The sequence below is a fragment of the Sminthopsis crassicaudata genome, chromosome 4 (genome assembly GCF_048593235.1).
Source record: "Sminthopsis crassicaudata isolate SCR6 chromosome 4, ASM4859323v1, whole genome shotgun sequence".
Lineage (NCBI taxonomy): Eukaryota > Metazoa > Chordata > Mammalia > Dasyuromorphia > Dasyuridae > Sminthopsis > Sminthopsis crassicaudata.
The window spans coordinates 96,964,601-96,990,666 of NC_133620.1; the positions used below are offsets into that span (position 1 = coordinate 96,964,601).

General features: G+C 41.3%; 1 protein-coding gene across 9 annotated transcripts in view; it reads left to right on the top strand.

The window, feature by feature from the left end:
- NAV1 (neuron navigator 1) overlaps positions 1–26,066 on the top strand; it is a 349,961-nt gene that overhangs the window by 258,309 nt on the left and 65,586 nt on the right. Inside the window, exon 1 of one of the 9 annotated variants that reach the window (XM_074308773.1) lies at positions 1,111–7,143. The exons of 7 other annotated variants lie outside the window; for them this stretch is intronic. In XM_074308773.1, the coding sequence (XP_074164874.1) occupies positions 7,082–7,143 (62 nt within the window). In that variant the 5' untranslated portion in view covers positions 1,111–7,081. Of the gene's footprint in view, positions 1–1,110; positions 7,144–26,066 lie in introns of those variants that run through there. One more of the 9 variants, XM_074308774.1, reaches the window with a different exon arrangement.

Genomic DNA, 26,066 nt, shown 5'->3' on the forward strand with positions numbered 1-26,066 from the left:
AGGAAATGGACAGGAATAGGACTTATCTGCCCAATTTTAGAGTATGTCAGTTCTGACACTAATGGGGGAAGGGTTAGGAGGTGGATGGGGGGAGGTCTCCTCCAGAAGGGGAAGAAGGATTTATTCTTCTGGCATCATAAAAAAGGGGGAAAGGAGATCAAGTTTAGAAACTGACCACCTTCATTTTCTCTCCCACTTGTCTCCCCACGCCCATCCTGAAAACCTCAGAGTTTTCTCCCAAATGCATACATGGAATGATTTTACCGTGTGCTGGGCTACTCCACACACTCACAAGGTGGTCTTTCCTGATACTTCTTAATCTGAGCTTAGATAGAGCTCTGGAACCAGAAAACTGGAGTCCAGAATCCTTTGACTGAGAGATCACCCCCATCCTTAGCTCAGTCAGATGAAAAAGAAGGAGATCTTGGGAGCCATGATTAAGGATTCTATGAAACATCAATGAGTCAATTAAAGATTAGGAATCAGAAATCAAGAGCCTGTTGGTGATCAGGAACGCCCCCTTTGGTTGTTGTAAAGATAAAATAGCCAGTGTGGAAGTGCTCTGAAAAATATTGTTAAGGGGAGGAAGTAAGAGCCCTCTATTCATAGATTCATAGACAGATAGATAGCTAGCTAGATAGATAGACAGACAGACAGACAGACAGATAGATAGATAGATAGATAGATAGATAGATAGATAGATAGATAGATAGAATTTACATTATTATATTATTATCAGTGATTCTATCAGAGTTGTAAATGAAGATTGTGAGAATTTTGGAATCCAAGGCCAGGTCCAGAATCTGAGAATTATCAGGGAATGCCGTAACTCCCATCTCCACCCCCCATGGAATCTCTTACTACATCCTGGAAAGGGTTAAATCACTGTGGTTCCTCTTCCCTCAGTGCCCTTCCCTCCCACTGCCCTACCATTCTGGTTTAATTATTTCTCTGTGTAATCAGCCCTCTCCCTGCATCAAAATGCCAGGCCTCCAAAGCCCAGCACAGGGTATATTACCTTACTGTTAGTTTTAATTGCTCTTTGTCCTGGGCTTGCCAAAATGCTGCCTGTTCCTAGCTTGGCAGGGGTGGGGGTGGGGAAGAGAGAAGAGCTCAGGACCCATCTCTCAAGCATGAGCACCAAGGGAAGGGTTCCCTTTCCTGGGTACCCATGATCTTGTTCAGTGGGTACAAATTCTGCTATTCAAAGCCATAGAAATCAAAATAATTAAATCATCTCCTAATTAACAAGAAAGGCAGAGAAATGAAGAGACATCCAGGGAAGAAGAGGCAGATAGATGCTTGCTTTGGGACTCTAGCTGCTGAGGGCCATATTTCCAAATTTCACCAGAGAGAATCAAAATCTGTAGAAATAAAAGGAAGTGAAATTTCACAGAAAAAGCATTTGTTTAGGACTCGGAAGTCCTAATTCTCCAATTTACAGTCCATGTGACCTTAGATGTTTTATTTTCCTCTCTGGATCTCCATTTTCTTATTTATTAAATGAAGGAATTGGATCATATAAACTCCAATCTTTTTCTCACTCTAACTCATAAGGTTTTGACCAAGGTCTGAGCTGGGTGTTTATTCAGCTGAGGATAGATGTAGGCTTCTAGTCTTGGCTGGTAGCAGGGACTGCATACAATAAGGAGATTTGCTCTTTCTTCTGCCTGTCCCTGATCCTACCTAACCCTTATCTGTCCACTTTTGAGACTGAGATTAGGGACAACAGCTATGTCAGAGACAGGAATCCCTCTACACACACAGATACTAATCCGCCAGAACTGTGGTGGGGAGAATAAGTGATCTTAAGAAACTTATTAGTTTTATGATCCCAAACAAGTTCCCTTAACCTCTCTGTACCTCAGTTTCCTCATTTGTAAGTTAGGGATAATAATAGCATGTACCTCAGATTCAAATGAAATAATACTTGTAAAGTATTCTGAAAACCTTAAAGCCTTCTTATACATTCTAGGCTCACTGCAGCATCCCACAAATAGCACATTAGTGTCTTTGTAACTAATAATTCTCACCTGGTGGGACAATATTTATGTTCTGTGGCACTTCAAAGATTCTAACTTAGGATGAAAAGAGAATAACAGAAGTTGTCAGAGGGCTTCCGAATGAAGAGACCTACATTTAATCCAGCTCTTTTTCCTTCTCTTTCCTTGGTTTCCCCCTTAGTAAAGAAAGCCCTCTGAGGAGGCTGGCACAGAAGCCGAATGAGATCATTTTCTGCCAAAGGCTCTCTGGGTGAAACACTTTAGAAGAGGACAGAGGGCAACTCTGTGAGATAGATGGGCCTTTATCCTCTGTCTTTCTCTTCTGCCCCCCTCTCTTTGGCTAGGCTGCCTTCTGGAAGAGCTCCTCACTCCCTTCCCTCTCTGCAGGTGGTTCCCCCCTCTGCCATGTGTGCCTCAGCTGTCCCTAACTCTAGGCAGCCAGTGCAGAACAACATGAGAGCCCTTCCCAGCCCTGGTCATGATTCCTGGGGTTTTACCACAGTGAAGAGTTTTGATCTATTCTGACTACCACACTCCTATAAATGATCCCCACACACATAGTCTGTCACTACCATCATTTTCCATTCTCATCCCTTCATTCCAGGAAAGGTTAGGACCTCTTCACGTGCAGGAGTAAAGCATAGATTACAAGAGAGCCTGTGATTTCTTTATCTGCACACAAAAAGTCTCTAAGAAGAGCGATCCCTGCAGAGCTTCAGTCCAGTTACCAAAAGTGCCCTGACCCATTGACTCAAAAATAACAGGTGCTAATTTACATGCCATTCATTTAAGTGGAAGCACTCTCCAGGATCTATCCTTTCCCAGGAAAGCCCCCTAGCTCTGTACTGTTAAGTGGGGTGAGCCCAGAGTAGGGGGACAGCTTTGGTTGGGGTCTACTTGAGTGCCCTTCCTGGTCTCTGTTGCCACACTTTCCCCATTCGGACTGATAAAGAAATAGAAAGGAATTGAAGAGCTTCTGCCCAAAGCCCTCTTCAATCCTAATGAGTTGAGAAGCTTATATGAAGCAAAAGGAAGCCTTGGATTCTGAAAGCATGTGGCAGGCACACAGGATTCTAGAGGGCCTTGCTGGTTTAGGGAAAGGGGTTGAGACATTAGAAGTTCTCTGAGAGGATCCCCCTGATGAATTCAGTAAGTAAACCCCTAAGAAGTACATAGTCTATCTCAAGAGCTGGTGGTCTTACTGGGACAATGACTCTTTAAGACCCTCTCTCCCCCAGTCCAACATTCTGAAGCAAGATGAAGCCATGGGGCAGACTTCTGGGAAGGAGGAAGAGGTAGAGAAACAAATGGAGAATGGCAAAAGAGATGGCCATGAGGGAATGCACAGCTCAATCTCCATCCTCCTGCATGAAGGAGTTGCCTAATGGACAGAAAACTTTTCACTTCATTCCCCCCATACCCTAGAACATGTACATGAAAACAGCTAGGGGCCCTTCAGAGTCAATTTGGTTCTTTTCTTTTTTTATAAAGCTTCTTATTTTCAAAACATATGCATAGATAATTTTCAACATTCATTCTTGCAAAACCTTGTTCCAATTTTTTTTCTCCCTTTCTTTGCCCCCACTCCCTCCCCTGGACAGCTAGTAATCCAATATATGTTAAACATATGCATTTCTTCTATACATATTTCCACAATTATCATGCTGTACAAGAAAAATAAGATGAAAAAGGAAAAAAATAAGAAAGAAAACAAAAGGCAAGCAAACATCTACAACAACAAAAAAAGTGAAAATACTATGTTGTGATCCATGATCAGTCCCCACAGACCTCTCTCTGGGTGCAGATGGCTCTCTCCATCATAAGTCCATTGAAACTGAGAGCCGATTTTAAAAAAAAAATAATGGCAAGAATAGCAAAGGCTCAGATCTACTGTAATCTAAAACAGGGGGTTCTTACCCCCTGGGCAGTCTGACTGATGGAGTCTATGAATCTCTTCTCAAGAATGTTTTTAATGTATAAAATACAATACATAAGATTATAAAGGAAACCAATTGTACTGTTATCAAAATATTTTAAAAACCAAAGTCATTGCCCTCCAGATTAAGAATCCCCAGACTAGAAAATCACAGATGAAGAAATGGAACAGGAAATTGTGAACTCAATCTAAAGGAAAACATTGCTGGCTGTTGCAGAATCACCCCACATTGTCTGAGCCCAAAGAAAATCCCTCATGGCACATCAGTGTAACACCATTTCCCCAGCTAACCCAGATATACAGCCAATCCTGCCCCCTGGAAGGCCCTGAATGAGAAGAAGCAAGATGCCTATTTAGAATGCCCAGAGAGTACCACCCACCCACCTTCAACTCCAGGGGCTGGCTCTCCTCACCCCTCCTTCAGGATTCTCCAAACCCTCACGAGTCCTTCCCACGATAGCATGAGCAGTAATAAAAATAGCAACGTTATTATTAGCTCCAATTTACACCATGCTTTATGGTTCATAAAGTGTTTTCTTCACAACATCCCTGTGAGATACATAATGAAAAAAATAATTAGCCCCATTTACAATTAAGAACCATAGTCCAGAATGAGCACAGACAAATAAGGAATCATCTTGCTGAAGCCTTCCATTTTATAGATGAGGAAACTGAAGCTCATGGAGGTAATGACTTGTCCAAATTCTTGCAGCCAGAAAGTAATCAAAATGAAGACTTGAGCCCAGGTCCACTGACTCCATAATCAGTGTTCTTTCCTCCCAAGGAGAAAACTGAGCTAAAACTCAGAGATTAAAGTATTTGGTCATGTCCACACAGCCAGAGTTGGTATTTGATTTGGGGAGCTGACCCCAAATCAAGCATTCTTTCTCACGATCCCACATTTTCCTGAATGAGCTCAGAATCAATGCATTCAAGATGGAATAGATTATAAGATTATGGGATTTAGAACTGGAGGGCCTTTAGAGATACTTGGGACCTACTCTCTCATTTTACAGATGAGAGAACACACAACAAAGGTCTTGTCTTAACCCTCTAATTCCCAGGACAGAATTTAAGACATAAAAAGTTTCTCCCTGGATACTCCAAGGAAGCCAGCAGTTCCAGGCAGATAGGTGTGGCTGAATGACATTCCAACTTTTGAGAAAGGAATCTGGATTCCCCCAGGACCCTCCTTTTCCCTTGATCTCAAAGCACATCCAGCCAGCCTTCCCCATGGGCATTTGAATAGTTTAATTTAACTAGTAAAGTAAAATACCTTGCCCAGAGAACTCTAGATGGGAGTTCCCCACTGCTGGTTTTTCCATCCCTAATACCATGTTTCATTATGCTAAAGCAGCAGTCCTTTAGTGGTCGGAGGAATAAGAAGGGGAAGGGAATAAGCATTTATATAGCACCTACATGTGCTAGGAACTGCACTAAGGATTTTACCAATTTCATCTCATTGGATCCTCCCAACCACCTGCTAAGTAGGTGGTATCATTATCCTATTGATAGTTGGAAAAAACAGACAAACAGAAGTTAAGTGACTTTCTGAGTCTAATAAATATCTGAAGCTAGATTAGAACTCAGGTCTTCCTGCCTCTGGGCCCAGAAGTCCCTGTTCCCTGTGCCATCTAGCTGACTAAGAAAATAGCTGAATGCCAATGCTCAGATGACTGGTCTTAGAAAGCACTGTCTACATCTCTGAATAGATTCCAAGAGGATCATACGATTCTTCCACCTGCAAAACAATGGCCCAAAAGCTGAATGGGCTGACCCCTGAAGCTCTGAAGTTAAAAATCCCACCCTCTATGCTTTATACCTGTGTGATCCTGGGACAAATCTCTGAGTTCAGATCCCAACTCTGGCACCGAGTATTTTTGTAAACATGGACTGGTCATTTGATATACCCCCCCAGTCTACCCAGTTGTCACTCTAACCTCAGTTTTCTGTTAATAAAACAATATGCCTTGAATTGTTTTGAGGCTTCAGCAGAATAATGTGTATAAACTGATTTGCAAACACACTATATAAGTTAGCTATTATTACTCTCCATGACCCACCCCGGTCTTTCCCATACCCATCCATCCCCCTGTTCCTCAAGTTCTTGCTGCCTTTTCACTGACCTTTTCCATCCCTCCTAGCTCCCACTTTGTTGTTATTGCTCAGTGGTTTCAATCACGTCCAACTACAGTTGGGATTCCATTGAGGGTTTTCTTAGCAAGGATACTGGAATGGTTTGCCATTTCTTTCTCCAGCTCATTTTACAGATGAGGAAACTGAGGCAAACAGGGGTAAGTGCCACAGCTAGTAGTGTCTAAGGCCAGATTTGAACTGAGGAAAATGACTCCAGGCCGGCATTTGATCACTTCCCATTATACAGGGTAGTTCCTAAACCACTCCGCTTAGCTAAGACTTGGTATTAGAGTTTCTAAAGACTCCCCCGGTTCTTCTTTCTGAATCTTCCTTATGAAAAAATTTACTGATCTCATCTCTGTGTCCCCTCTTCATGAGGATGAAAGAGCCTCGGAAGAGGCTGACTGACTCTCTGCTTTCTGCACAAGGGGAAAAGAAACTTTAGCACAGAACATGGGAGGAATTCAATCCAGGTTGTCCCTGGAGCATCAGCCGCAAAACCAGGGAGGATGAAAATTGGGGCTCCCGCCACCACCACAAACGCAAGGTCACATGTGCTCCCTGGCATAGCGGGGGTTAAATCCCCGCGATCCAGGTAGAGGTCAGAGCCGCAAGCCTTGATCAGCACCACCCTACCCAGAGAACGGTCCTGAATAGAAGATGCAGCAGTAGCTCTTTGTCTACCTGCTCTGGGTGTTAAAGAGCCAGCTCCCGGCCTGCTCTCGCCTGTGCCTGGGACAGAAGTCACTGTCAGGGAAATGAGGCTCTGTAGCTTTAAGTACAGCTGTAGCTTTAAGTACTGAGCAGGAGTGGTGAAGAGGAGAGAGAGAGAGGGAGAGAAAGAGAGAACGAGGGACAGCGGGAAGGTTCGGGTTTCTTCCCCTCCGCATGGGCTCCTGCCGATGCTTTTTCTGACTCTCCGGAGGGTATAAGGGAAAGCGAGTCCCAGGTAGCCCCGGGAGCGACCATCAGCCGCCCGGTGGGGAGCGAGCTAGCCGGTGGGAAAATGCTCCACATGCCTGTGCCCAGGTCTGGGAGGCCGATCAAGACGGTGCATTTCCCCAACAGGTAAGAACACCTTTTACCTCGTCCCCCCCCAACTCCCTTTTCAAACGCGCCCCCGTAGCAGAGCGGTGGGAATTTTGAGGAGCTGGAGCCTTGAAAGCCAGAGAGCCTGCCCGGGAGCCGCTCGTTCGAACCCGCGTTAGCGTGCTTTGGGTGATGGGTGTGGGGTCTGCAAGAAGGAGGGTCTCTTGGCAGCCCTCCCTTTCTCTGACAGAGGGAGATTAGTCAGAGCTATTGGAAGCTTCCTGTCCCCCCACCCCACCCCCACTTCCCGCCCCGTTGCCTTCCTAGCTATTTGAGGGGAGGGATTCGGATGGGAGCTGAGGAACCTGAGGATGGGGTCCAGCGTTTCCATTTCTCCCCCTACTCCCGGGACCCCTACCCCACCCCCGCGGAGACCCGGGCAAAGCGGAAACAATAGCGAAACTTGAATGAACTTAGATCTTTGTGGAAACGTGTGCACTCTGTGAATGAGAGGCTGAGGTTAGGCAAAAGGGCAGGAGGAGCTCTGCCCCGGTGTACCGGGGGGCTAAAGCCACTGTGCACGGAGGGTCTGGGATGGCGGAAGAAATGAAAAGCTCTCTGCAGGGATGTTGCTCCCTCCGCTCCTGGGTAAGCTCGGGACACTCACCCGGGGGTCCCATCCAGAGGGAAAAGGAAATGGCCGAGAGAAAGGTGGAAGCTGGCAGAGGAGCGCCTGTGCATTTGAATTTATGAACAAGTGGCAGATGCTGAGTCCTCAGAGGGTCTCTGCCCTGGGGAGGAAGGGGCAAAATAGGAGAGGCGCCGATTCGCCCTGGGAGCTAGAGCTGGTGAAGCGAAGGACTGGGCTCGTGTGCCATTAGAAGTCTATGTGGAGAGGTCTGAGGAGAGAGAAGGTGGGGTGGACTGCAGCTGTTTCATGAAAAGGAAGTTAAAAATGAATAAAGATGGGAGGCAGCAAAAGTACCTTTCAGCGGGGAAGCCGGACACTGATTTGGAACCTGGGAGCCTTAGGCGATCCCAGTGACCTGGGTGAAGAGGCTGCTCATTTTCCTAGAATTGTTTTATGCTCTCCTCTCTTCCCAACCCCACACATACCCCTGCTTAGCTTACCATCTGATCTAGCTTATTAGAGAAATAGACAGGTTGTAAATTGAATGTGGCAATGCAGAAGGGGTTCATGGGTGTTGCTGCTGCTACTGCTGCTGCCCCTGCTGCCACCTCCCCTTGTCTAAACTGGGAACCCTCCCCAGCCCAGCTTTCCTCTCCCTCTCGGAGGGGTCTGTGTCAGCACCCTCTGCAAAAAGCAGTTTCCCCTTTTCCCCCTGGGTTATTTTGTGGAAGTAGCAATGGTTGTTTCTCATTAGGAATCAATTGACTGCAAGCTTTGCACACAAAGACAATGAGGTTAGAGAAGATGAATAAGCCGGGTTGGAAGAACATAGGAATTCCATCCCAGCTATAATTCCTCAGAGACCCACCCCTCCCCCTGAAAGGCATTTGAAATGCTGGGATCCCCAGGTTAGTTGTTAGTCCCCATAGGTTGTTGTTCCTGACTGTGAAGTCCCAGGGGCTTTGTCTCTTACTCAGGGTCACACAGGCTACTGTGGTAGAAAAAGAACTTTGAATCATTCTGCCATCCTGGTGATTGGCTGGGGGAGTAAGGGGCGGGGGTCGAAGATGGGGGAGTGTGTGAGGCAATGGAATAGGGGATTTTCCAATTAAAGAAAATCACTGAGGGACCTGTTTCCAGAGAGACTCTAAAGGACCCTATTTCTTGACATTGAGTGCTGTGAAAAGAAGAGGGAAATATTGAGGGAAATTCACATATACCACACCCTACCCTAGGACCAACCCTAAATCCATACAGGAACTGCCTCCTGATAACTTGTACCAAGGGAGAAAAGGAATCTGTTGGCTCATGTCTTTCCCCTGGCTTTCCCATTCCCTGAATGAACCTGAGAATCCCCAATACAGTTTTCTAGTAGCATCTTTTCCACAGGTCACTAAAACCCTTAGCATCAACCCTCCCTTTCAACTTCTGAAGTTGTATCACCTTCACCATTCTCATTTCAATATCTATACACACACAGACTCCAACAGCACCTTCAAATCTGTCCAAATCCACCCCCAGACAAGCCTGGATTTTGTATGGAAAATGTAATATTTCCCCCAAAGATTAAAGTGAAAGGTAAGAGCACCTGGTTCCTTAACAGAAATAAAGAGGGCTTACCCTGGTGAGGGTGGGGATCCATCTGCCATACCCAGGGAAAAACACAGGTTATGTTACACTGGCACAGACTACTGCCTACTGGTATGGGATTGTGGTTCATGTGCCACCTTGACTATCAGGTTTCCAGATCAAATAAATAAGGCTGGAGGGTGAGGGAGAAAATTGTGCAAATTCTGGAATTCCCACCAGAACCAGGAAGGCCCAAGTGCTTAGGCTACAGTTAACAGGATAGATTAACATTTGTGATCCTAGCCTTAGAACATGCCAGAGGAACTGAAAACCTAATAGCACAGCCCCTGGTGTGGGACTCACATCTTATTGCAGGGATTAATCTAGACTTTCTCCCCTGCCTCATTCTTCCTCCAGATGGGTCTAGCTTTCACCCAGAGAAGTAAAAGTCAGCCATTCTGGCCGCTAGATAACCCAATGGATAGAATTCTGGCCTTGGAGTCAGGAAGACCTCTTAGTTTTGTAAACTCTCTCTCCACCTCAACTTGCTCATCTGTAAAAACCAGGTTAATAATGGCACATATCTCACGTGGTTTTTGGTGATTACCAAATGAAATAGTACATGTAAAACACTGTGGAAATCTCAAAGTGCTTTACAAATTTTCATTTGTGTTTTTAATACTCATTCTTTAGGCTCTTTCCTACTCAACACACCAGATCCCAAGTTCTCCAGAGGTCTAAAGGACTAGAAAGATGTAGGGCTTTCTTAGTTTAGGAGGAATTCCTGGGGTGGCTTTGAGGGATGCAATAACTATATGACTTATTCAGCCATCTACATAGAAGAAAGCAGCTTTGGGGCATTCAAAAAAGATGAGGGGGTCCATGAGAAGCCTGATTTGATCCAAGGTAGATGGATTCCCATGCCATTTTTTCCTCTTAAGAGCATAACAACCCATCACCAAACACCATTCGGACAAGCGGCATGGTAACATAGAAAGAACACTTGATTTGGAGTCAGCAAAGGTTCGACGTCTGCCTCTATCATTTATTACCTATGTGACTTTGTGCAAATCACTCAGCTCCTCTGGGCCTCATTACCTCATCTGTAAAATGAAAAGTTCAAACTAAAAGATCCATCAGTTCCCTTCTGGCTTGAATCTGTGATCCTAAGATACATTACAGCCATCAAACCACCAGGAGGGAGCTCCTGCCTCCAACATCCAATTCACCCAGGGCAGAAAAGCTTGTAGTGTGGGCTTCTCCATAAATGTGCTCTAGCTTCCTATCCTGAAAATCTAGCTATAAAATTCAGAGTAGTATTCTTTTATATTCTTAAAAAATAATTAAGAATTTTCCAAAGAACTTTTGTTATGGGGATAGATCTATCAATATTAACTGTACTATGAATTAAAACTAATGCAATGATTGACATTAAAATAACAATAATAAATATATTATATGTTAACATAAAATAAAATATTTATGAAAAAAATAAATAAAATTCAGAGTAGTGAACACACTTAAGCTGCAACTGCCTCTCTGGGGCAGAGGGCTAATAAATTGGCAAAGATTTAGCCTCAAAGGAAAAGAAGAGGATGAACTTCCATCAGGGGTGTAAACCAATAAGCTGCTTTTCATTAGTGGGAGTTTTATGAGACTAGTCACACACACACACACAAACACACACACTTATACTGCAAGCAGACCCATATTGTTGTTTTAACCCCTTCATTCAGAGATTCTGCCCCTTCATGTGGGAGCTCTTTGGAAACTGAGCAGATTGTGAACAGTTTGTTAGAACATGGTAGTCACTACCTGTGTGTTGGTCAAATCACCTAATGCTTCACTGTGCCTCAGTTTCCTTATCTGTAAGATGAGAGAGTTAGATTAGATAGCTTTTAAGATTGATATTTTTTCCTAGCTCTTAATTTGAAGCTCCTCTAGCTTATTGGCCATCAGCAAATAAACCAAACCAAAAAACTTGATCTTGAGAGTATGAGACCCATGAAGGTCCTTGAAGTTCTGCATTGGTCTATGAAGTCCCATCCTAGACAATAAACCCTCTAGAGTACCTTCAATTTGTAGGACTCTCTTTTTGGCTCTGGAAATTCCATTGGTGGTTAGATAGGAAGGAGAAAAAATTATTTAATTTAGCTACCAGCAAGCTATGTAACCTCAAACAACTCAAAGCATACTGTCTCTAGCCTCGGCCTGTCCTTGGATCTCTGGATGTATTCGTTATTCAGCCATTGTCCAACTCTTCATGACTGTGTTTTCTTGACAAATATTAGAATGATTTATCATTTCCTGCTCCAATTTATTTTACAGATGAGGAAACCGAGGCAAACGAGATTAAGAGATTTGCCTAGAGTAACATAACTAGTGTCTGAGACCAGATTTGAACTCAAAAATATGAGTCTCTCTGACTGTACCAACCCGCCCTGACTCTAAAAGCACTTTGTAGTAAACTGGGGCTATGATGAGATAAAAGAAGTATGGCATTCAGTCTAACTTGGTTCTCTGGGTCTAATGGTGATTAGGGCTTTGCAGTGATATATAAGTACTAAAAGTCATGTGGCCCATGGACACCCAAGTCAAGGTCATTTATTAAAGCTTGAATGAAATTTGGTCTCATCTCAAGGAATCTGCTTTTCCCAGTGGATTTATTATCCATGCATCAGAAATGGCTAAGGACATCCAAGCCACTATGTAGAATGCATGATTGTAGGGTTGCTGTTTTGTGCAGTTCAAACACCCACAGTGTCATCCATCTCAGACCCTATGGTTTTGATGATTGACCTCAGAGAGAGTGCCCGGGCAACTATCCAATGGAATGATGGAGGCCCCTGTGATTTAGCCTAGCTTTTGTTCAAGGGCTACATTACCCACTTAGGCAAACTGAGTCAACGACTTGATCTTGAGATGTTTAAAGCCAACATCTTGTGGAGGGGAAGGGGGGGGCGAAGAAAGCAGCAGCCAGAAAAAACTCACATAGATTAATATTGGCATAATCAGGCTGTCAGTGTGGAAGAAACAGGATAGAATCCATATATAACACTGGCAATGAAAAACAATCCTTGTGCCTCAGTTGTCATAATAATGCATCTGTATACCTGCATGCAATATCATAATTTTCAAAGAAATTTCACACACATTTTCATTTGATTCTCAACAGCCTCAATAAAACTTGTCAGGTAGACAATATTTTACAGGTGAGGAAACTAGGATTCTGAGAAATTAAGTGAAAGTAGGTCTGCAGGTCTTTTGACTGACTTTAGTTAGTACTTTAGTTAGGGACTATGTCTTATACTTGTGCTGGAGAGGGAGAAGGGAGGGAATTGAGGAGTAGTACAGTCTAATATTGCACTAGTTGTAGTAGATACTTATTTACTGCCAGGTTTTTACTATTCTTTTGCTTTATGCAGTAGCTATGTGTAAAGGAACTTAATTTGATCTAATCTGAAGAGCTCTAAGAGGAATATTGTAAGGGAGAAATGAGGACCTATAATAAAATTTAAAGCTGCACTATAAAAGTTAAGTTGCATGTAATAAGGTTCTCCACAACATCAAATTTAAAAAAAAAAATTAAAACAATTCTCAAATACCATGAGTTTACACATTCTATTTAAAATTTTACAAAATGACAAATACTTGGTTATTGTTTATGATACACAATGAATCAGTAGAGAATAAATTCCAGTACTAGACAGATCATAAACATAAAACTGTGCCTAGAACAAAATATTTTATCAGAGTAGTAGACAATCAACCAATACTCTAAAGTCCTAGAGATACTAAAATTAGTTTCAAAAATAGCTGTCAAGGAACTCAAAGAGTTTACATTCTCCTGGGAAAGAGGAAAGAAAGAAAGAAGCATTTGTTAAGTGCCTACCATGTACCAGCCACTGTGTTAAGTGCTTTACAAATATTATCTCATTTAATCCTCAGAATAACCTTGGAAAGAAGGTGCTATTATTATCCCCATTTTACCACTGAAGAAACAGAGGCAGTCAGAGGTTAACTGATTAATTTAATAGGATACATACCAAATAAATAATTGATAATATACAACTATAGAAAAGTTGGGAATTCTCTTTTACTAATTTTTTTTGATTAGTCAGGATTTCAGGAACTCTTGAAATAAGAGTTCTTGGAAGAACTTGGAGAGCTTTTGGATCAATGACTGTCAAAGCCCAAAATGTATTTTGGAAGAGCTCTCAAAGATGAAATTATCAAGTGACTATTTTCTTTTCTTTCTTTTTTTTTTTTTTGAAGGAAATAATTATTTTATTTTTTATCTTTGTATCCCCAATACTTGGTATAATACTTGGCATATTGTGCATCCTAAATTAAATGTATGTAGATAAATTGAGAGTGCAATTAAAAATAACAACAGGAACAATAACAAAACCCAAACCTCTTGACATCAAAATGAAATGCAAAGAAAATATAATTCTTAGAAATAATATTCAAATATGATATATAATTATTTTAATAGGGAAGATATCCAGGAATTCCTCTCCTGGATCCAGTTGGATTTTGACAGAAGTCATTCAGATGAACCTAGCCTTTCCTGTTTTCCAGGCTTATTAGTGTTATTATTATTAATTCTATCCTCCAGAGAATAGAGTCAGGACAGAGATAAAACAAAGCAGTGCCTGCTACCTTTTCAGAAGTGACTGTTTTCATGATACATAAGCCCTACCAAATTCTTGATAAATACCTTTGTTGTATATGGATATAGTTTCTATACGTGTTGCTTTCAAAATCTTAGGATCTAAGTCCCTCTCTAACGGCTGAATACTTAGCAAGTTTAAAGATAGGTTGGCCATCAGCCAGAGAAGAAACACTAAGGAGGAAGCTGTGATAATATTTCCCTTGAAAAAACTCTCTGGTGCTGAGATGAGGGAAGTACCCAAAGAACATTTTTCTTGGTGCTTATGTTTTACTCTTTTTATTAAAGTATGGTAAGCAATATTCCAGTGAATATGTTCATAATCTCAGCAAGGATCCTTTTTCTTTATTTACAGTATTTCCTCAAAATGAGAAAAAAATTAAAAAGAGGGTTTTTACTATAACATGTAGCTATAAAGCAACAAGACCAGTTTATAAGAATTAGGATTATTATTTTCATATGGACATCCCTGTGTAAGGGGTTTGTCTCCTAGGATTCAGCGGAAGAACTGCAGTCCCACAGGATTGACCAGTTCAGAAAAGGAGATAGAATCCAGATTCATTACACCCAAATGACTTCACAGGGTACATAAGGTTTTCTGCCACACCCCTACATCCATGGCCTCAGGAATTCAGAGAATAAAAGAGACAACTGGGTATTCTGGATCTGAGAAACAGATTATGAGCCCAACACAGGATAAGGAAACAGTTGCTTACTCATAAGGGCCTGGTTCCAGAGCTAGGTGAGAAACTATTCTGGAAATTTCCAAAGAATTGTCCCATTAACTCACCCAACACAAATCCAAAAGTTCCATAGGTCCTTAGAAAATACTATACTGGCCAAGAGAATCCAAATTAAACTCCTAGTCTTGGTTTTTGTACAGCAATCTATTCAGGCAAGTCTAGTCACTCAGTACCAACAATTTTCCTTTCTGAAAGATGGAACCAAAGATCTCTGCCCCACATTGGCCCCCTGAGCTACGATGAACATGAGTGAAGTCATACTGATCAAGTGAGTTCAAAATTAACTAATATATGTCTTTTGGAAAATCTCTACCTTCTCACCCAAACTTCTCTTTTATAAGGAGGTGTTGGAAAGGATCCAAAGGTTCCAAGAGTCAGCAACACAAATATAACATCATCTTCCACTCACCTTGAAGGTCCCTCCATCTTCAGATAATCTAGTGCTTCCAGCATCTAACTCTTAGCTGTCCCGAACTCTCCTTGAATACCCACTCTTGAGACATGGTCTTTGGGATCATACCACTCTCACCTATGCAGAGGCTGCTGGTGTTGAAGTGATTAGAGTACTAAATCTGGATACTTACCAGCTATGTAACCTCCTTGCAGTTCTGCAAACTAGACACTTATCTTTTACTCTGCCTATGGGCTTCCTTTAAGTCTCAACCAAAATCCCATCTTCGACAGAGAACTTTTCGTAATTCCTCTTAATTCTAATGCCTTTTCTCTCTTAAAATTTCTTCTATTTATCCTATATATAGCTTGCTTGTACATATTTGTTGTCTCTCTCATTCTATTGTGAACTCCTTGAGGAATGGACTGAGGAATGGACTCTCTTTTGCTTCTTTTTGTACCCCCAGTGCTTGGCACAGTACCTTCCACAGAGTAGGCATTTATTAAATATTTGTTAATTGACTAGCTTGAACAAATCACTTAACCTCTGTCTGCCTCACCTTCCTCATCTATAAAATGCGATAATAGTAGCATCCATCTCTCAGGGTTGTTGTGTGGATAAGATGAGATATTTATAAAAATGCTTAGCACAGTGATGATTTTGGCTTTTACTTTTATTATTTACATCTTTTTGCTATGTAGATACTCTGGTATTCCCAGACATCAAATCTGATACTGCCATTACTAAGGGGATATGCTGAGATAAACAGTTCTACAGGAGAATTTGGATGGAGAGCAAGATGACTAAGGCTGGAGGGGTGTGTGTGTGTGTGTGTGTGTGTGTGTGTGTGTGTGTGTGTGTGTACGTGCAAAGAGAGTTTTAGGCTAAGGGTAAAACTCTGGGGGATAAGCAATACCCTGCTTCATCCTAGATCTGGACTCTGAAGAAATCCAAGGGTAAAATGACATCAGGATTGAGTAATACAGCTCAGGGCTGGAAGACTTTGCAAGGTTATAACATGAGGGAAAAGATATTGGTAAGAAGGACAAGAGGTTCCAAATTGGAAAAAAAGAGAAGGGTTTTTGAGTGTAGAAAGGTACATCAGTAGAGCTGCTGTCTTTTGATTCTGACAATGTTTCTCAGTATTAGACATAAACATCTCCTGACATAAGGATTTCCCATACAATGTAAGCTCCCTGAGGACAAAAACAGTCCTTTTTTTTTGGTCTTTACATTTCTAGAGTCTAGCAAACTATCTAGGACACCTTTTTGTGGGGAAAATTGGGCAAAGGGATGCAGCACCATTGATTCCATCATTTTAGGAAACATCCTCTACGAATACAGATTAGTAACTGTTTTGTGATTTAGGATTGGCTGGTCCTCAGAAACTGTCCAGTCCAAGCCCTTGGATTTGTAGTTGAGGGAAAAGAGGCCGAGAGGGGTTAATGTTTTGCCCAAAGTCTCTCTGATAGTAAACGACAGAGATCAAGATGTGACCCCAAATCCTCTGAGCTCAAAGCCAATGTCCTTGTACAGCTTGTACAGCCTCAGAAAATTGCCTGGGTCACTGAAAGGTTAAATACCTTGCCCAGGGTCACCCAACCAAGATGTGGCAGAGGCTGGACCTAAAATCAAGAATGCCCCACTATAGGGTGGGATATCCTCACCCTTTATCCCTTTTAGGGCATAAATTCTTTTATAAATCCCTTTTAGGCATTTATCCCATAAGCATAAAGTAAGTGCTTAATAAATGCTTCTTAAATTGATACCATAGATTTTTTTTGACACAGGAAATGAGAGACGGAAAGGAATAAAAGACATTTCCTGCTCTAGAAGTCTTTAAAAGCAGTTAGCCAGAAAGATGCCTATTTTTACACGCAGGCTGTAAGATGGACTAAAGACATGATACAGCCACATCTCATAAATTCCAAAGACTCTATACATCTTTTTTGCAACTGTGATCACCTTCCCCTCCCCCCTCCCAAGTGAAACCAAACAGTTTTATTTTTGGCTGCCCAGAGTCAAACCACATGCCCACTCATTTCTCAACTCCTTTGGAGTGATAATTGCTGAATTCCCCTATTTACCCAGGCCTGATAGAAGGCTCATGTTCCAAGAGGTTTTGTCAGAGTGATGCTTCATGGGAGCTTTGGCCTTTTGAAATCTCAGGAGGGACCTTTTGCAGAGAGCCTCTGGGATGAGGAGAAAGAGAAGGAATCGTGAAAAACCTTTTTCTGAGCTCTGAGTGTCTGCCTTCTTCCAATCAAAAGAGAAAACAAGAGAAACTATCTGTTTTCCCTTTCTATTGCTTACAGGCAACTTCCTCAGGAAAGATGCCAGTTAAATTTTGATTAACTTGTGATTCTTGCTTTTTTAAATGTTTTCTTTCCTCCTTTCAAGTTTCTTAAGAAGGATTCTATGGGAAGCTGTAGACTACTTGTAAAGGCTTAAATAAAGACTTTTGCTGGAGTTCATGCAAGAAAAGCATGAGAATACTCAAATGTCCTTATCTAGTCATTTCCTGTGTTCTCAGTTGTGATTTTAGATATGTCTTCAGATAATAAAAACTACCTGTCTATCTCATATCCGAACAGTCTGCTACCTTTGAACTTGGGGAAGTAGAGGTCTGGCAATGACTACTATAATAAGGAAAACAGGAATAAAAGTAGCAATACAGAGACTTCTATTTGAAGTGAATGAACTCTTAGTAAGTATATGCCTTTCTCAGAAGGCTTTATATATAACCAGCTGATGAAAGTAGCTTTTTGCTTCTCTGATGAAGAGCTAAGCAAAATAGTCCAATACAGGCTCAGCCATCTTTATGACTTAGAAAAAGTTATTAAATTGTTCTGGATCTCATTTTCTCCCCCTTTCATAAAGTAGAAATGGGTTAAAGACACCTGAGAATGGTAAGAGGGAAAGAAATTCAGTATGAATAGAATAGAAGGTATATTACTGGGGATTTGTCACATGAATATGGCAATGTGTCCTCATGCAATATTGAATACAGAAACCAGAAACAAAGATGATTAGAGATTCTTATTTGCAGATTATTGCAAATCTTTTTAATGACTGACTATTAAAGACACGTATGTGGCATTTGTACAGGTGTTTTCTAATCCTATTTACTACCTCATAGCATCGGCCTCGTGCCTACTTCACCATTAAGTGGGCAATGTGATGACAGCTTTAGACTTTGCCTGTCCACCTATGTATATAGCACATTTCTGTAGAATATGGTCTTTGTTTTACCTATTTATTGACTCCTATGTCTTTCCCTGCTGATGGCTTCCTAATAGGAACCCATTAAAACAAAGCTTTCACAATTAATGATTAGTTGGCTTTCCTCTCTAATTTTCTGTCCCATGCTGACCTTTGACCTGTCTGCACAATGAGGTATTCAGCTGTCTGGTTCTCTTAAGTGAAAGCCTTCAGAGCCTTCCACAAAAATGTTTTAACCATGAGCAAGCTGATAATTGATTCATGAACTCTGACTTCAGATAAGAAACTGGTCCATTCTGAGGGAAGAATGAAAGCAAGGTGTCCATAGAACTATAAAGCTTACCAGGAGACTGGATCCTTGCTATATCCATAGAGTAGATGGAGGGAAATACCCCATATAAGTCTGACTAGTCTAGCCCACTTAAAAGCATCTCCTGACAAATAATGGTAGTATGACAAAGCTGTTTTATTCAGGGGAGCTAAATAAGGACAAATCACAAGGAATTTTTCTTTATTCCATGGAATTTCTTAATGTCAGGATATTTCTCTGTACATAAAAATATTGATAACAATTAGGATAGCAATTGACAAGTACACATTTCTTTCAATGACTTCTCGTTGAATCAGCTAGGATCCTGCCTTTGTATAGCAGCAGAGCCAATCACAACTTAATTTTTAAAATATTTTTTTCAGAATTCATGCATCTGTTGGGTCCCTTGGGAACATTTGATATGAGATCTTTAATAACTAACATGCTAAGACCCTCAAGGATCTGAGCATTTGTGGGCTGATTGTGAAGAAGGGAATTCCATAAACGAGGCACATTCCAGATGTCATCTGGTCTTAGCCACCACCCTTCGTCACTGAGGCACAGGGCTGAGATGATGACAAGTCGTCACTTTTATTCTTTTCCTGAAAATGCAAGTGCCTGAAAACTTAGGAACAGGCCCCTGGGTGTCTAATTGTAAGGTTGGTTGAGGAAAAGGAGACAGAAAGGCGAGGTGTGGAGAAGCCACAGTTTGGTTTATGCAGAAAATTACGTCCAAGTATTCTGAATTTTAAAAGTGTGCCAGTTGTGAGAGAACATCCAGATTTCCGTGGTGTGATGGAACTGCTCTTTCAGTGTGTATACCTCACAGTGGTAAATTGCAAATTTTTCCTCCATGAAGCTTTATTTTTGGAAACCACTGTAATTTACATGGTGGGCCCTATTATTAACTGGTAGTTTTATGCTGTTATCGGAAATCTTTACATTAGGAAAGAATGTGTGTGTGTGTGTGTGTGTGTGTGTGTGTGTGTGTGTATTATATATTTGGATTTTATCAAAATAAAGTCTCAGTATTAGAGCATTGCTTCAGACTGTGAAATACATTCACAAAGGAAGACGTTTGCATATGTGTCTGGAATTAAGCAGTTATCCCTCCCCTTTCTTCCCCCAATCAATGACACTTCCCTTCATCTTTCCTGACCATCATCCCAAATGAATAGCACTGATGTATCTCTCCAGGGAAAATTTCCTGTGTGAGGGGTATATGCTAACATAAATATTTAAAGAAAAATGGTTCACATGGGAGTAAGTCATGATAGAACTCTTGGGTCCACAGTTGGTAACTGATGAAATGGGATGAGCCCTGTAGGAACTATTTAGCATATTTCAGAAATGAAAGAAGTAGAAGCAATTGTGCCATATTAAATTCTAACCGATAATTGAGTAATTGAAGAAACCTCTCCCTCCCCCCTTTAATTAAATTCTATAGTACTGTGTGAGGCAAAACTTGGTGCCCTTTTTTGAAGGATGTCTGGGGTTAAGGACTGGTTATATTTAGTGCATCTTTCAGATTTCCCTGTTGAAGAAGAAGGTTGGGGATGATTCTGTGTCTCCACCAAGGCTCCCCCAGAAAGAGCAGTATTTCTATTCAAACTACCTCATGCTTTGAAGGTAGTGGAAGAAAGTGTGTCCCCCAAAGTGAAGAGTATTCAAGGTCCTCTTGTCAGGAAAGGTCAAACACAGGAATTACAGAACACAAGCATTTCAGAACAAATTCTGCTTCCATGCTGTCCTTTTCCAGCTGCTTTGTATATCTAAGATCTAGGAGAACTTTCCACAGGAGGTCTCAATGGAAATATATTAGAGGTTGTGCAAAATGCTGCTTGTTTTACGGTTGGGGAAGGGACTTTGTTGTTTCAACTGAAGGCAGAGCTAATGAGTTCCTCGTGTAATTCTCCCAGACACTTGGGAACTCAAGCAGAAGTCATCCTGTACCTTAGAGAAATAAGTAAAGATCTTAAATCAGCTAACTGCATGAGAGATGAATGATCTCTCATTGGATCATTCCCCTGGAAAGACAAGGCCAGAGGAGAAATCCAGAGACTCCAGGTGGGGTAAAGTTCCAAGAAAAGCTTTTCAAAATACAGCTAGTGGTTGAAAAATCCTAAAGTTACTGAGCTTCTAATTCCTGTAGCCAGAATTAAGACCTCATTAGTATCATAAAAACAGAGGAAGTTAGTTGAAAGAACCTTTGTCCAGCCCTAGGGTTTTGAGTTTGGTTTTTTTTTTTCTTTTTTCTGCTGTTTTCTTTAAAATATACCCCTTGGGCTGATTTTTCTTTTGCTTACTCTCATCACCTCCCAAGATGAATGCTTTAAAAAAAAAAAAAAAAAGACTTTTATTAAAGGCATCTCAACAACCAGGTGAGGGGGGAATTACTTTTGATTTAGCCTTGCAGGGGCAGAAAAAGAAACCTTTTAAAGAAACCAAGATCTATTCAACAAGGAATTGCTTTTTAAACTTTGTGAAACATTTGTCAAAGACTTCCTCAACATGAAGATAAACAGCTTTTACCTGGTTGAAGTATTTCTGAAACAAGCTATTGTTGCTTCTGAACATACACTGAATAAGCATGTCAGTATTTTTGAAGATAATAATGTTACAGAAATACAGAGGTAGACCTATTCAGATTCCAAAATGAGTCACTGTTACTGCACATCATATAATAAAGTGAAATTTATACAAGTGTGGCTTTGACAGACCTTAAAGCCTCTAATTATATACAACGTGGGCAAATGTTCCCTATGCAGTCTGCCCAGTGATATCAATTGGACCTGCCCTAAGCAATTTCTTTTAAGACTATTTTCTTCTAGAATACTTTCTTTAGTATCCACTGCACAATTGCTATGAGAAGTTTGGACATTAAATATAGGTCCTCCACAATTTTCAGCCATCTCATTGTTGAATTTATGAAAGGTAGGTAGAAACACATAAAGAGTGCTTTTCACTCCAATCAGTTTGGAGGCATGTTAATAGTTCTAATAGCAGTTTGGAGGTCTGAAATTAATTTTTTTTCATGATTATCTGTGATTTCTTGCTGTGTTCCCCATTACCATGAATAATCAAATAATCACTTGAGGTGTATAAAGACGAGGGAATTCCTTAAATTAATTCTTGGTGAAGAAAGGTAGCTTATTAACATATGTATTTTGAAAGGATGGTGATTTGCAAGGTTTTGTTGAGTGTTTTTCAATTAAAAAGAAATTTTTGGGTAATGTTTGTTAAAGAAAGAAAGGAAGGAAGGAAGGAAGGAAGAAACAAAGAAAGAAACGAAGAAAGAAACAAAGAAAGAAACAAAGAAAGAAATGTTTCTAATATTCTGTGATGGAATACTTCCAAAGATGCCAAGAACATAAGCCAGTTCTTCCAAATTGCACGCACCATGCACACTTTTTTTGCACCATTAGAATTAATTTGTGAATCTGATGTGAGCTCTACCCTTGGTGGATGACCTACAAATGAAGTAGGAAGTTGCAATCCCTAAGTCTCCAAATGATGAGGCAGCTACTTAAAACTGAGATCGATGATGTTTCACCAGCTGCATTTAGATCTTTACCTTCTCTATCTGCTAGCTTGTTCTAAACTTACATTTAGATACATACTATAAGATACAAAATTATTCTGATCTATTGAGCTTAACCTTGATCTTTGAAAATCACAAAGAAATGAGTTCAGTTTATTTCATCCAATATTTATATTCTACCCACAAAATAAAATTATCACAGTTAGAATTACAATAAACTTTTAAGGAATATGTAACAGACATGATTTTAAGGAATATGTAACAGACATGATTCTAGACAAAGCATTGTCTTGAGCAAAAAAGAATGAGGAATAAGTTTAGATGTATACAATGTTAGTCCTAAAGTAACAACAGAATTGTCAGTTGCTAGTCCATTTGTTTTCCTCCAGTCCTGTCAGACTCTTCATGACCCCGTGTGGGTTTTCTTGGCAAAAATACTGGAGTGGTTTGCTATTTCCTTCTTCCAGGTCATTTTCCAGATGAGAAACCAAGGCAACCAGGGTTAAGTGACTTACCCAGGGTTACTCAGCTAGTAAGTGTCTGAGTCCAGATTTGAACTTAGGAAAATTAGTCTTCCTAACTGCAGACCAAGCAACCCATCCACTTGACCAACTACCTGCCTTAACAAAGGTCTTTAAGTGGCTTTTTAAAAGCTCAATCAAAAAAGCATTTATTAATTAAAGTGCACTGTGTTAGTTACTATGCTAAATGCTAGTGATACAAGGGGAAAAAAAACCAGTCCATGTTCTCAAAGGGCTTACATTCTAATAGGGGAAAAATATGTAAATAGCTTGGCATATGGTATATAGAAGTATACAAATGAAGATATTAGAAGCTAGAGGGAGTAGGATAGGAATGCAGCAGGTATTTAAGTTGAGTCTTAAAGGTAACTAGGAAAACAAAGTGAGGAGAGGGAAAGAAGAAGGGGAACAGGAGAGGAGAGAAAAGAGGAGAGGACAAGGAAAAAGGGAGAGAGAGAAGGGGTGGGAAAAGGAAGGATTTCAGATAAATGGGACAAAAGCCACAAAGTGAGAGACAGAACTTGTAGTAAATATAATTAGTAAAGAGACTTTTATAAAGATCAAAGGGCTTACATTCTAATAGGGGAAAAATATGTAAATCATCTATCACATCTTTACTTTTGTCTTGCCACTGGATTTTGATGATTCTGGAGGAGTAAAGCTGGCAACTTTTGGAAGCTTTGCCTCACTTAAATCCAGTTTACCCACAAGTCAAGACATCATGCTGGTGATATCATTGGTCCTCTTCAAGAATGATGAACAATTAAAATGTATAGACCATATGGAAAGACTGTAGAGTTATTGGAGGAAATTAAAGTATTAAAACTGGAAAAGTACAAGTTATAGGGAGCTTTAAATCCTGGAGATAATGCTGGAGATAAAAGGGAATCATTCACATTTATTGATGGGGGAAGGATTTGACTTGATCAGACTTTTTGCCCTAGGGAAATCATTTTCACAGCAGAATAGAGAATGAATTAGACTGGCAAAAGAATTACTACTAGGCTATTACCACATTTGAGAAGAGATGAGTTCATAATTTTATATTTCATTTTTTCCTATTATCTTGAATATTAGCAGTTGACATTTTGCAAGACATGATTCTTTTCAGCAATACCAAGACGTACCTTTCATTTACATGTTTTTCCCGACAATGATTAGAATGTGAGCTTCTTGATGGCAAGGATTTTTTTTTTTTTTTTTTTTTTGCTTTTTTTGACCCCTCAGCACTAGTAGGCACTTTTAACAAGTGCTTGGTGATGGATTAAAATATAAGGAAAATGGGAGAATCACTATCTTAGAAAATTATAACTTGAATATTTTTCATGTAAAAATCATACTCAAGATGAGAAATTACTATTATTTCTTGAGGGGAGAAAAATGAGCTATAACTAACTTTATTTGTTGAAACATTTACTGTAGGGGAGTTGTTTTGCATCATTACTAATAATCTTGTATTGACATCTATATAGAGACTGTACAGAAGCACAGCACTATTTTCTATGTTGAGATGCAGTCTGAAATACAATAACTGACCTTTCTAGGCTGAAAGTAGTCACTAAAAGAGTTGAATGAGTTGAGGCAACTCCCAATGGACCAAAGCCAGGGTTGCTCTCTGAGAAATGTGTCTTCAATTCCTATACCAGGTGGAGCTTTAAGAGGTGAAACTCATTTAAAGGAACCTCAATCATCTCTATGCTGGATGGAACCAGATATAGTGAGTGGGGATGAGGCACCTAAAGAGAGTTGTTACCATGCTCATTTGCCAAGATTCCAAACTGCTCAAGATAATCAAGTGTTTTTTTTTTTTTAAATGAGAGAGGAAAAAAAAAAATACAACGAAACACATCAGAAAATTAGCTTTGGGGCAACTCAGGAGTCCTGTGCTTTATTGTACTCACTGACAGCAATGGCAACCCAGGTATAAGCAAATGATTCTGAGGGGAGAAAAGACAAAGGACTTAAGTCCGATGTTCTTTCGCGTCCATTTTTTTCTACTTTGTGGTATTGCCATCAGAAGATTTTCTGTATTATTAAAATGCCTGTTCCTCTGGACACCTCAGACTGTTGTGTCGATTATGGGACCAAGCAGTTTTATTAGCTCTTCAAAATTTGACATATCTCTCTTCAAAATGTCCATACAAGGTCCAAGAAGTCTTTCCAGTGCCTGCACATCCATAACTATGCATTTGACTTCTCCTTCTGCATAAGCTGAAACTGTTCTAGGGTTGCTGCTGATGAGAGCTGATTCTCCAAAATATTCTTCTTTCTGGTGCCTCACGACCCTCACCTCCTTACTGCCGGTCTTTTCGGCCACGACTCTGACTTCCCCCGATTCCACTATGTAAAACTTGTCTGCAATTTCACCCTTTAGGAAAATGCATGCTCCAGGCTCGTAGGTCTTCTCCTCGACCACGTCGAGGATCTTCGCCGATTCCGTGGCCTCCAGACTCTTGAAAAAGGGCACGGAGGCAATGAACGTTTGTAGCCTCTTCTTCTTCTCCAACTGGAACGTCACAGTGATTGTCCGGAAGGTCTTTCGATCCAGACCCCAGAGACTCCCTTCTGTGACGGCAAGAATCGTGGCGGGTCTGGGGTAGGAATACATCAAGGCTAGCTCTCCGAAAGTGCCGCTGTTTTTATACTGGCCGATGCGGTTCTCCTGGTTGTTCTGCCGCATCATGATGTCAAACACCCCTTGCTCGATGACAAAGAAGTGGTCCCCGTCCTCCCCCTGTTCCACCACGAGTTCTTGGGGGAGGACTTTCTTCTCAAACATGGCACTGAAGATCTGTTGGAGCAGCTCCTCCTCCAGGCCTCGGAAGGGGAGCAGGTCTTTACAGGCTTCTTTCAGTTTCTTGATTTGCTCTTCTGACTTGGGATAGATGGTCCACACCACCGCGGCTTCTTCCTCTTCGCTGGGACCAAAGACTTCGACTGGAATGGAACTCCTTCTCTGGAATCTGCCCCGGATCTGGGAGGCCCGGATGAATTCCCTTTCATCTTCGGTGGTGATGGTCTCCATCTAGGCAGATGGGAGGGCCGAGATGTTGTCTCTCCTCACCTGGCACTGCCCGATGCTGGCCTTCCTGTGTGGGGCTGCTGCGCGGGTCGAAGAGAGGCTGGATTGATCGGGTTCTGGGGGCTACCGGCTCGCTCTTTTCCTGGAGGTGACCTGAACTGGGCCTTTCTTCCATTCGTGTAACACCAGCCCGTTTTCCCCAGTGCCCCCCGGTCTTGCGCCTCCCACACCCCCCTCCTCCACCTCCTCCTCCGATGGACTGAAAGAAGGCGGCAGCCCTGGCAGCCTGACCCCTCCCGCGAGGGGGCGGGGTCAGGCTTCTCCCCAACCCGACCAC